At 42.4% G+C, this 12,769-nt stretch overlaps 2 protein-coding genes across 3 annotated transcripts in view; one reads left to right on the top strand and one right to left on the bottom strand.

Annotated features, from left to right (window-relative positions):
- Positions 1–4,967, top strand: part of phlpp2 (PH domain and leucine rich repeat protein phosphatase 2) — a 29,348-nt gene extending 24,381 nt beyond the window's left edge. The window contains exons 11-18 of the mRNA XM_069660323.1: positions 389–544; positions 1,327–1,527; positions 1,648–1,810; positions 1,906–2,036; positions 2,200–2,313; positions 2,962–3,156; positions 3,286–3,517; positions 3,672–4,967. Coding sequence (XP_069516424.1) covers positions 389–544; positions 1,327–1,527; positions 1,648–1,810; positions 1,906–2,036; positions 2,200–2,313; positions 2,962–3,156; positions 3,286–3,517; positions 3,672–4,967 — 2,488 coding nt within the window. The remainder of the gene's footprint in view (positions 1–388; positions 545–1,326; positions 1,528–1,647; positions 1,811–1,905; positions 2,037–2,199; positions 2,314–2,961; positions 3,157–3,285; positions 3,518–3,671) is intronic.
- A 5,247-nt stretch (positions 4,968–10,214) lies between these two features.
- Positions 10,215–12,316, bottom strand: marveld3 (MARVEL domain containing 3). 2 transcript variants are annotated; one of them, XM_069659429.1, is made up of 4 exons: positions 12,293–12,316; positions 11,509–11,778; positions 11,263–11,360; positions 10,215–11,104 (listed from the first exon to the last, which is right to left on the bottom strand). In XM_069659429.1, exons 2-4 carry the CDS (start codon positions 11,766–11,768, stop codon positions 10,494–10,496), a joined length of 969 nt encoding a protein of 322 aa, XP_069515530.1. In that variant the 5' UTR covers positions 11,769–11,778; positions 12,293–12,316; the 3' UTR covers positions 10,215–10,493. The 2 variants fall into 2 exon arrangements, with proteins under 2 accessions (XP_069515530.1, XP_069515526.1); XM_069659425.1 differs by lacking the exon at positions 12,293–12,316 and adding an exon at positions 12,233–12,280.
- Positions 12,317–12,769: the final 453 nt, after the last annotated feature.

Raw genomic sequence — 12,769 nt, 5'->3', positions numbered from 1 at the left:
TGTCTTCATGTTACAGCTGACAAAATGTCTATACTATAGTGCTTAGCTGAGAGCTCCCATCATTCACTGCCATCCCTCAGCACTTCACACATACATTTGCATTTGAATTAGACATCACAAGGGCTTTTGCAAATATAATAATATTCCTCCATGCACAGTACCCACTCATGACTCCTGTGATGGTTTCAGAGGAGAATAAAATGCTGCTCTGCTGGTGTGTTTGGGCAGCCAAGCTGAAAAGGTCACTGATGGATTAGTTAGCTAAGTGTTGCCATTCCTGAAAACTCCCCTACCTCCAGCTTCACATATAGCAGAGGAGACGATGTTCTTCAGTTGTTTGCCTTTTTGTTTTTTGCTTGTCTCTAACGTCTCATCTGGGCTCCGACAGACTGCTCAACAGCTTGAGCTTGAGAAAGCTGCTGGCGGGGAACAATCGTTTGCAGAGAGTGCCTGACCTACTTGACCACATCCCTCTGGAAGTCCTGGACCTCCAGCACAACAAGCTAGCCGAGCTCCCAGAGAGTCTGTTTTTCAAGGCCTTAAAGTGAGTCCCTCAGCCCCCTGTTTCTCTACAGATGTTTCTGTTTCCTTCTCAGCTCTTTCCTCAAGATTATTTGTGCTACTACTCGACTCTTTTAGCAGCTGGTTCCTTTACTCTCAAGTGTTTCCCTGCAGTTTGTTCCCTGTTTGGTTGCAGTTTCTGTATCACAACTCATGGTTTTTTAGGATGAAGTTTGGATTGTATGAAGGGATTGTGGTCAAGATCAATGGAGCATTCCAGACCGTAACTGGAGCTTCATTTGCCCTCCTATTTCCTGTGTGGTAAATCACTTAACACCCATTAGCAGTTGAAATGCTCTAATGTACTTTACTGTCTCTAATGCTGAGACGTAATGGTAGGGACTGCTATGTGCATGATGGGTTTCCTGATGTGCTGTCCAAAAGCTGTAGAGCTTACAAGGGGAAAAAAGCTATGGACTGATGGAAACGACATATGACTATAAAAACTAGCTCGATATTTTTCTGAAATACAGAATTACAGAAAAAGCCCGAAGGCCAGTGAGATGTCAACAGTCTTATTGTGTTTGTTGGCCAGAGAGAAAGCATTGCAATTTAATAATGTCTGACTCAGTTGCATGAAAAGGCTCGCTCCCTCATGGGCCAGAATGACAGGTTCTATAACTGCTCAGTATGTGATTCGCACTCTCAATGACTTAAGAATACAAATTGCATTAGAACAAGTGAAGCTCAAATTTCCATCCCTCTTCAGATATCTGCATACACTTTATTTTAACCAATGCATCTCTTGTTTTTATTCCCTCACAGCCTAAAATACTTAAACGTGTCAGCCAATGCCCTGGAGAATATTCCCGCCAGCAGCCAATCAGAAGAGAGCCTCAGCACACTCCAAGAGCTCTACCTGACGAGGAACAACCTGAATGAGAACTGCGGTACGCTGTTGGTTGGACACCAGAACCTGCGGATCCTTCACATCGCCTACAACCAGTTGCTCTCCTTCCCTGCTAGGTGTGTGAGCCTAGCTTTGATGTCAGACAGTTGTTTTGATGGCTTATATATGACTTAAAAATCCCGCTGTCATAGTGTGCCCCTCTCAGTTATATTATTGTCTTGTCCTTTTGTCCACAGTAAGCTGAGTAAGCTGGAACTTCTGGAGGAGCTAAATCTAAGTGGCAACAAGCTGAAGACCATCCCCTCCACTGTGTCCAGCTGTAAGAGACTGCACACGCTCATAGCACACTCCAACCACATCACTGTCTTCCCAGAGATCCTCAACCTGCCTGAGATCAAGGTCAGACCTGTTCTGGTTTTTATTTGCCTGACCAGTGTGTGTGTATGATTCTTTTTAGCCTGTGTCAGCTCATTTGTGTTTTGTGCATTTGTTAGCTTGTAGACCTGAGCTGTAACGAGCTGACTGAGATCCAACTGCCTGACTCGCTGCCCTCCTCTCTGCAAGAGCTCGATCTGACAGGCAACAGCAGCCTGATGCTGGAACACAAAACCCTTAACCTCTTTAGGTGAGTCACACTTAGACGCATCAACACGTAGATTCTGTAGTTGTGTGGAGACATACTGGAAGGATGTAACATGATTCTGATAAATGATAAATATGAAAATATGATATAGCATGGCAGGAAATGGTGAACTTATGTTAGAACTGTGATTTGTCTCCATTTTCAGTCACATCACCACCCTGAAATTAGACCAGAAATCCACAGCAACAGCAGGAGACTCACAGAGTGCCCCAACGCCATGGAACCACGGGTACTCTGAAATGAGCGGCCAAAGAAACAAGTAACTACTTTTGTGTTTCTCTTTCTTTTATTGGTTAGCCTGTGAAAATAAAGAACCCAGCTGCCAAAAATAACCATATGCCGTCATAGAAAGAACTGTCTACATGACTGCTCATTGTGTAAACAAATCAGTTGTACCCAAGTAAGACTTTATATTACTTATTCCATGTCTTCCCTCGTCCACTCTTTCTAGTGTGTCTAACATATTCAACTTTACCGTGTGTCTCTTGCTATCAGGCACACAATCACTCTTTAAAAATTGCATTGGATGGGTTGTATATCTGTCTGTTTTGATGTTGCTGTGCAAGCACAGAGCAGGTGTCTACCACTGAGTCAGTATCTGAATCATTGGCAGGCACCGGGGCAGTCAATGGACCTTTTCTAAGAGTAGCCCGTGCAGTGGAGCCTAATAATTCTATTGGATTAAATGCCTGTAACAACATTAAGTGCACCACTGAGAGCCTAGTATGCCTGGCAGCGCCTCCCGGGTCATGGCCACCACATGGGGCCACACAGAGGTGTCTTTCATCAGCTGTCACCCCTTGCCGTTTCCCTTGACCTGGAGCTGCAGGGTTAGATGAAGTATGTATGAGGTTTACCTCTGTGTGTGACCTGCTGAGTCATCTGTTTGTTTTTGTGTCGGGGACAGGTTGTGTGTGTCCGTGCTGGCTGTCGACCGCTTTGGAGACGGAGCGGAAGCGTGTTATGGGATCTTTGATGGAGACCGCAACGAGGAAGTGCCTCGGCTGCTGCAGTGCACCATGGGAGATGTGCTGTGTGAGGAACTGCAGCACACCAGTATTGACAGTGTTTATATGTGCAACACTTTCCTCACCTCACACAGGTACCTTAGTCTTTTTTTAATATCTGTTTTGTTGTATATATACTGGATGAATGTTTTCTGACAGCTTTGCCTCCTGTAACCAGTTGTTAAACAGTTCTCAGCAGCTTTGTTTGTGTTTGAATTGGACAGGAAACTTGGCATGGCTGGCCAGAAACTGGGTGCTTCTGCCTTGCTGTGCTATATTCACCATGAGCCTTCAGATCCAGGAGGCTACTTCAGCCTCACTGTGGCCAATGTGGGCACTTGCCAGGCGGTGCTTTGCCGGGATGGCCGACCTGTACCTCTCTCTAAGGTTTACAGTTTGGAGAACTGCACTGAGGAGATGGAGAGAGTTAAACTCAGTAAAGCCATTATTACAGAGGTAATGCTCAGCTTCTTTGTACATTTGGATTTTACACAGGAGCCAATATGTAGGAATTTTCATCTGGTGTTAATTTGCAGTTTAATATTCAGAGGTGTACATATTATGAAGCTGTACACTAATCTAAAATTCTAATGACACCTCTGCTTTATAGGATAACAAAGTGAGTGGAGTGACATGCTGCTCTCGCCTGCTGGGCTGCTCTTATCTGTCTCCCTGGGTGCTCCCAAAGCCCTGGGTGCACACTGAGCCTCTCTGTTCCCAGGATGAGTTCTTGATCCTGGGGAATCGAGCGCTGTTTGAACGTGTCTCCTTCCAGGAGGCCGTGTGCACCGTGCAGGCAGTGCGGGATCCTCGCGCTGCTGCCAAGAAGCTGTGTTCACTCGCCCAGAGTTACGGCTGCAAGGACAACATTGAGGCTGTGGTGGTGTCCCTGCATATTGCTGAGGACAGCTGTACCTGTGAACCGCCTGTCTCCACCACGGAACCAAAGGTACCCCCTCCCACTCCTGCGCCTGCCCCTGTGCCTGTGACCGTGACCCCAGGTCCCAGTGACCCAGCCCCCGTTACATCCAGTAGTTGTGTTGTCTCTGAGTTCAGCAGTGAGACGTCAGCGTCAGAGGTGGGCAGCGAGGCGGGGTCCACTGCTTCAGACGAGCACCCAACCTCTGGTCCTGCACCCCGCCCAGAGAGACGTTGTAGCCTGCATCCTGCTACTGCACTGTGCGGGATCATGGTGCCGGGCGCTGCCACAGGGACCCACCCAGGTTTATTCCAGCGGCAGCCCTCCTGTGCTACGTTCTCCAGTAACCAGTCTGACAACGGGCTGGACAGCGATGATGAAGCTCCTCTTGAGGGTGTTATCTCCAACGGCAGCAAGTTAGAAGTGGAGGTAGACATTCACTGCTGTGCTTTCCAACTACGGTCAGGAGCCCCTGACAGCCCCAAAGACTCTGACCTGAAAAAGGGAGGGTCTGACTATCCCAATGGCAAAATGCGCAGACAGAACAGCGTTGTGGTTTCTGCTACAAACGGCTGCCTGCTGGCCGTATGTGGGCGAGAGATTGCTGACCTCAAGAAGTCTCCTTCCACATCCAGCCTGTTTGGGAAGAAGCTGTCCAATGGCTCCGTGGTTGCCCCCGAGGACAGTCATAATCTCATCGAGGTTGCCCTGGAGGCTCCCAAGAAGAAGTCCGGCTACTTCACTGCTCCAGCACAGCAGGACCCCGAGGACCAGCTCATTGTGCCTCCCAGTCTGGAGCAGGAAGTCAGGGAGCAGCTAAGAGGCCAGAGCACTCTGGTCTCAGTGGCCCCTTTACCATCCATACCGCCTTCATTAAAGGACCCAGTGTGGGATCACCCTCACCCCCCTGCATTTCCCTCCAACTTATGCCCAGGTCCAGGCCCGGTCCCCATCCTCCAGCAGGAAGTCTACGATACCGCCCTCTAGAGGGGGACACAGCACAGTGCCATGAGGCTGCAATTCTGTGATTGTATCTGTGATCAATCATACATGCGGAATACTCCAACTCAAGTTGCCATTCAGATCTTTTGTGGAGGACAGACAGACATGTGGGACCTTGAAGTCACTAAGATCTGCTGCACCATTATTGTGAGGTGAGAAAGGGCCTGAGAATCAAAGCAAAAGGAGCGACCAATATCCTGGTTCATAACGTGATGTTGTGAAAAGGATGACTGGCTATCATAGTTCAACACAAGCCTGACTTGAATGAGACACTTCATGTGTTTCAACATGTCAGCAACATTTCCCTTTACTTGGAAAGCAAACAATCCAGAGGATGTGTAGGGATTGTGTTCAGTGAGGTCAGGTCTCCTCTCCGGGGGGCTCTGTGGTCCCTCTGGTCTCGAGAGAAGCCCTGTGACTGAAACCTGAAAAAGTGCCTACTGCAGACGACTCAGCCTATAGCTCCCCCACATCCTGGCTGTGTTTGATGATGTGAGCTTGTTAGTTGAATTCGAAGGAGGGGCGGTGTCTTCAAGAGACCAGTGCCGGCACAGCTTCTGCTCTCCTCCTCTTCCTGTGGCTTAAAAGGAAATCAGACGGTATAAATGCTTGTAGGGACATAGGACTAGAAGATGTGTTCACAAAATTACTGCATTTACATCTTCAGAAAGGTAATGGTTGGGTTTTATTTTTACATTTCCACACACTATGTATAGAGACTTCTATATGGGATACATTCATTCAAGAAAGTGTAGAACACACTTACAACTAGCAGCCCACCGAGGTGACGTGATTGAGCTGCTGACATCAAGATTGAAAAGTGTTGCTATTTAGAGAGACGCATTTTCAATAGTTGTCAAAAAGTTATATCAAAGTCTTTCAACTGTACAGAGCTGAGGTGTTGATTCAAAAACGTTTATTTTCCTATCAGAGAATACTGCTTGATCATGCACTGTCACAGATTATACAGCTGTCATTCAAATTTAGCCAATGTTTTGGTCACTGAACAGTGAATGGATTGTTTGGAAATTAATTAAAACCAGTCACTTGAACAAACCAGTCAAGGCACAGAGGTTAATTATATGTTGTATTGTTGAGATAAACGATAGATACAGTATTTGTATTTACTGTATGTTATGAAATATTGCCACTGGTATTAAGATTGTACATTTAAGTACATCTTAATTTTGAAGGCTGCTACCCTTTTCAATTTATAAACATCAATCAATGTCCCTCCAGGCAGATTCATTTATATTGATTTTTCAGGGTGTTATTTTGGCCTGTTATAAACAGAAACAAAGCCCTTTGTTCTTGTTTCTAAGTTCTGTTCTGCTTTCACAAGTTTGGGGCAGAACCCACATGTCTACAAGTAAACACAATCATTTCTCACACACAGAAACACATGATGTCTTGCTATGATTTGACATGGCATATATGACGAAAGTGGATCAGGAGGCATTGCTTCTAAATTTGAGATTAATAATCAGAGCAGCAGCAGTACAAGGTGCTGCAGTAAAAACACACTGGCTCAGAGTGATGCATTTCCATTCCATGAGTCAAACACAGCCCTTCAGCTGTTGGTATCATCTGTACCCAATCTGTTTTTTGTTTTCTTTGCATAACCAATCATATTTATCTGCTCTGAAAGAGAGTCATCAAAAACCACATTGTTATTTAAAGTATCACTGAATATTACACAGCCCTGAAAACCTCACTTTGCCCCGGATCCTCCCCACCTTGTGCCAAAAGAGCGATGCTGCTGCGGTTATAAGAAGGCCAAAGTTGTCAGTGATTGCTACATCAGATGTATATTTTGGGTGCAGTTCTGTCATTCCACAGCTGTCGCATAGCTGGACCTTTCAGTGTTCCCTTTTAGCCTTAAAGTAACACTACTTAATTTTTCTTCATTTCATCCCACTCATTTTGTGATTGAGGCTCTGGGTGGTTTAGTTTCTTAAAGCCGCCCCTCCATCCTTTCTTTGCTCCACAGGAACGAGTGATAACCTCCGTGATGAAGCCTTAATTTATGTGTGAGTCTGAACCTTTTCTTGTCTTTGTCTCTTGGAAGAAATAAACACTGTTAAAAGCACTTTGTACAGATGAAATAGTGATTTTCAGAGTTTAATATATGAGATATTGGTCAACATGGTGTCCGAGGATAATTGTGGCTTCCCTACACCTAACATATCACCTCTTGTCTGAGAATACATAGCCAGAAGAAGTGATGATGATGTAAATGGACATCACTATTTGGTGTGTTTTTATAAAGAAACATAACATAAAATTATATTTTTTTGCTGCCAGTTACATCTGAACTTTACAGAATGCCTTGACTGATAATAAAATATTTAACGTCAGCACCACACACATCATGATATACTGTACATCTGCAAGTATAGCTCTTATTCTAAATATACATTATTTTAGCCCCCCTACTGGCAGAAGAGGTACTGCAGTTATTGTGCATGTAATCTATTATTTATATAAAGAAACATTATTGATCCCTTACCACCTTGGATACCTGAAATAGCCCCCATAATAATGACATTTAATGAAAATAGGAGCCTAAGATAACAATTGTTTTGATCCACATGAAAGAGTTACTATTGTGCTTATTCAAATTATTCAGACACTAATTTTAATAAGAGCTTTGGTGTTTTCTTTTTCTGAATCTAAGAATAAGAATGAGTCTCCAGTCACTTTATTGATCAGACCGTGCTGTGTCTGAAATGCCAAACAGCTGGACTCTCTGTGGGTCAGACTGCGGCCAGACCTCCATTTGTTGCGGTAGTGAAACATGGATGGGCACTGCGGGGGAACCTGCCACAGGAGGAGCTAGAGAAGCTATAAGACAGATTATGATTGTGATTAATGTGGGCACATTGCTGAATAATGTTGGAAAGCTAAAGTGTTAAGAGGAGAAGTTAAACGTTTTTACTGAATAGTGGTTTTCGCAACAGATGTTGTGAATTCACTCATACAAATATGCAAAGTGTCAACTGTGTATATATCTCTATATGTCTATCAGAGCTTCATTTCACATCAAGAAAACTATTTCTCAATGCGTCTGAAAATGAATATTGACTGATGTATGTGTGTGTGTATGATGTATGTCATTGGGATTGTGTGTGTAAGTTGCTCTTTTATTGTTTTGTCCCTTTGCAGTTTTATTAGATGGGCTCTCCTTGTCGATTCAGACAGGAACAGCATTGCACTGTTACATTTAGTGCTGTTTAAATCCACCTTGGTCCCCTTTTTGTAAACAGCTGTACACTCGTTCAGTGTGTCTCCTGGTGGACGCCATATATTCTCCCTCTGTCCTGTCCTGTATACATTTCAAACATGAAGTATATTTGAATAACCATCAATCGGTGTACTAATCAGTGTGCATGTACATATGCCATCAGTGTGCGTAGATACAGGAGGAGGGAGGACAGCGTACGGTGCATTGGCTTCAAATATTCCCTTTAATTCTTATGTGGAGGGGTTCTGGTAGTGTGATGCTCATAATCCCCTTTGTGCACCAAACTAGAGGGTGTTTGCATTTGAGTAGGTCGGTGTCTTTTTATACTGCTGACTCATTTATCAACTGTAAGGATCATTTCCTCTCTGCACACATCTTTACACTCTCCCTGTACAACTACATTGCAAACTGTCTGTATTTGTGTGTAAAATGAAGCTTAAGTGCACACGTACAGTAAGTGTATGCATGCCTGTGTGAATACTGGGTTGACTGTCGTGAATGAAACTGACCCGAGATGCTCCTGTTGTTTTAACATGTGACCAAAGTAGCCATTGTTTAATCTCACAGTTCCTTTCTGTACATTATTTTCTAGAAATGCTTGAATATTTTTTTCTCAATGCCAAGAAGCTGATGTTTATTTTTGTACTTCATTGTTTCATGCAAATTTATATTTCCCTCTCCACTAACAGAATTTAAAGTGATCGGGATTCCACAGAAAAATAAATCGTTATGGTACTTTATATGAAGGTACTAATCATAACTGTATTTGAAGCTGAAAGCATGCCCTAATTACAAATCAACATAAAAGCATAGAGTAAATACAAAATGTGATTTATTTGTACAAAATGAAGCATATCTAATATTTTTAGGTTTTTATTCTAGCATGCAGATTACTGCTAAAATTGAGTTTGATGTTAAATAATTAAAATACTTTAATTTAGCAACAAGACTAACAATGAGCACTTTTGCTGTGTGTCAGACAGAATTATACTCCTGTGAACTCTGAGTGGAAGGTGGTTGTTTTATTTTGAAATGCTGCTATCATTTCTTTCGAGCAGTTGAGCTGTTTTTAAATTAACTTTAAGCCAAGTAGCAATAAAACTTTTTACTGTGAATTTTTTTGGTCCAGTGTCCATTTTGCTCACCATTTTTATGATGATTTCATGCCAATAAAAATTAATCAGAATGACTTGAGAATGAGAATTGTTTTGGTCATAATAAGATGTTACGTCTACTGTTCATTTTGTCACTAATGATAAAATCCTACCCTGCTATAGTGATGAAACACTCACCATTACTGTGCAATATTTTTCATGTGTTGAACTCGGGTAAATTCCTTTACAAAGTAGATCTGCCATCTATTGGTGAAGCTCAGAACAACACCCTAACCTCTAGTGATAGGGTTGGCAAATTAAAGATTTAATGTTTCAAATCTCCTAGCATTAATATTTTTTCTTGTAAGTGATGGAAGACATTTAGGTAGGAACAACGTTGGAGTCTCAAAATTCTGAGATACTGTATCTCAATGCAGAGGCCACAAAAAGATATATACTCTGTACAACAGTGGTTATTTAAGGCTTCACATCAGTTTTGTACTCGTGTTCAAAAATACAAACTTCAAGTCATAAGACAGTCACCCTTTAGAGTCAACTTCCAGCTGCCAAGATTTAACCAACAGACTGAGCTTCACTCTGACAGCTGACATCTCAGGAGGGAACAATAATTTCTGTCTGGGACACAAATTATTTCACCTCAAAAGCCATCTAGGCTTGTGAAAGCCCTCGGGACTGTACGTCGGTGACATATAGGAAAACAATGTTCTTAAAGGAGCTAGTATTCTTATTTGCAGGTTGTTTTGCTTGAAGGAACAAATGAATATCTCTGAGTCTGGCAGTTTAGGGTTACCTGTTTATCTATATGCTATTTATGGGTATTTTTTGCACAGCATAATAAGTAATGAAAACTTTAAGTTATAGAAACATGACATATACCATTTGAGTTGTTTATTATAGCTTCACATATATATAGAAAAAAAATGTAACAGAAACAGTATGTAAACTGAAAAGTGGTATGAATTAAAAAATATATATATATAAAATCTAATTAAAATACTTCAGAGTATAAAAAAGAATTTTAAAAATATCACTAATAATATAAAATTCGACAAGAGGGAATACACAACTGCAGCTAATAAAACTTTTTCTTGTTAGAGGGATTTCTGTTGAAACCCACCTTTGTTCAAATATATCAAGACAGAAAAATCCATCTTAAAGATTATTGTCCTCGTTTGTTCTTTGCTTCTTTAGCTCCCGCACTGACCTGAACGCTCTGACAGCTAACACTGCACCAAAGATGAAAAGAAACACCCCCAGAACCCCAAACAGACCTCCCGCGATATCTGCACCATGATACTGACACTCAAAGCCCTTGTGTCCTTTGCTCTTGTACATCTGCTCTCTCTCCTTACAGATGGGATTGTCATAGGTTTCCTTCAGCTTAATAAAGTAGAAGGCCAGTGCTGGGATGTAGCCCAGGCCGATCAGGAAGTTAAGCAGAGCCTCCCCCAGCAGCACAGGGGGCCAGCGGTAGGGTACTCTGAAAACTCCCAGAGCAAGCATGGCACAGGCGTAGATCATTAAGACCCCTCCACAGGCCATGGTGAACACATACGGAGGTCGCTTGAGCTGGTGAAACAGTCGGTCCAGCTCCTTCACCCGGTCTGCGTCGGCTCCCGTGAAGGCATTAGCTCCTCCAAAGTGATAATAGTAGATTCCACCCAGGCTGGCCAGGTCACGGTAGCCCCCGTTGTTGCTGTGCGGCACTCCGGCACAGATGACGATAAGAAGATTTAAAAACAGCTCCATAAGCTGGCAGATACCTGGAGACACAGGATAAACAAACAAGCAGGAATCATTAATTAATAGGGGATTAAAAAGAGGAAATACTAAATTTCAATTATATTTAAGGGTACTTCTAGATATTTAAAAGCTAAGAGGCATGATTTTTGACGACAAACTTTAAAATAAATATACTTGCCTCTACTGGTTAAGATGTATCTGAGATTGTAAAGAGCTGGTTTGTGTTGTTGCTCATAATACTCCCCTTCAGAGTGATACATTGAAGTATCTCTTGACCTAAAAAAATATAAGAATTTTTAGAGTAAGATGTTATTTTGTTTTATACAAAATTTATGAAAACATGAAGACAAAAACAGCTACATGTGGTCAAAAGTGAGTGTGGAAGACATGACAGTGAGTTGAGGTGAAGTACACAGTCTCTTACAGTCTTGAGGGCCCTTCATGGTCGTGGTCTCTGTAAGCATGTGACTCTTCGTGAGAGGCACCTGTCACGTCCCTCTGTCGTTTTTGTTTGGCCCTCCTGTCACCAGCAGAGCTTCTCTCATCCACGACTCTTGGCTTTTGGTTGTGACCTCTGCTCTCATATGAAGTGTGGTGGTCTCCATTGTGTGGATAGTCCCTGTCCCTGCTCTCGTACTCTGCATGAGCATCACTCCTCTGGTGGTGTCTTCCTCTCTCTGGCATTTTCCTCCGCCTACAAAAGGAGATTATGGACATGAATCCTATTACAGACACTCTTAAACAAAGTGGATAGTTGGCTGGTGTCTGTTCAGCTGCCACTGTGGACAGTGAGGCAGCATGGGGGATTATTTACTAAAGATTAAAGCTTATTTGTGAGGTAAACAACCAAAGACAGATGTTTTTTCACGTATAAAGTGGCTAGTAGGGCAAAAGGTGGTGATATCCATTGGGCATATCAGTGAACAACCATAAACACAAAACAAAGTAAACAACATAATATTTTTACGCGATATATATTACACTATCTTAGCAACAAGCATAGCATGTTCTTGTAACAGGCCCGCGATGTGTAAGTCCCTTCATTTCCGATTAGTTCGTCCCTGTTCGGTATCATGTAGGCTATACTGAAAGGATAAATTATTAGTATTCCTAAATAGGACAAATACTACAACAATACTATTTCCTACCTTTGCACTTTGTACACAATGAGTTCTTGTTTTCGTTTAAACCGAGAAAAAAACACCTACCCTCCGTAGCTTCCTGTTTTTGAGATTTCCTTCTCCTGACACTCACCTGTGCTGTGCCACGCCCACTAAATCACAACGACATTTATGCTGCTAATCCTGAATTTATTTACTTATGCAGAGTTGGGTGTATACATTGTGTATATGTAGTAGTATTATATCTTTGTTTCTAAGTACTTTATTAAATACTGTCTATTGCAACCAGACTAGTAAAATAGAAAACTATAATTAAAAAAAATGTTTAATACACATATTACAGACACAGACCCTTTTTCTAGAGTCAAAAACCGGAAACAGATGGACAAAAAGTTGGTTTCAATAGTGCTCAACTTGCAAAAACAAAAATCTGCGATTCATGCCCCAACCCGGACGTGAACGCACACACCGCACGCTGTCACGCTTCCATCGTAAAGTTCGTGGCAATAGTCAACGACATTACTTTTCGCATTTCCGTCCATGCATAAATGTATTTCAGAATAA

Source organism: Semicossyphus pulcher, unplaced genomic scaffold, assembly GCF_022749685.1.
Source record: "Semicossyphus pulcher isolate SPU_LCO1_2020_fin unplaced genomic scaffold, fSemPul1.0.p SCAF_1, whole genome shotgun sequence".
NCBI classification, from domain to species: domain Eukaryota; kingdom Metazoa; phylum Chordata; class Actinopteri; order Labriformes; family Labridae; genus Semicossyphus; species Semicossyphus pulcher.
Note: the sequence above shows the minus strand (reverse complement) of the source record. Positions and strands in the feature narration are given on the sequence as shown.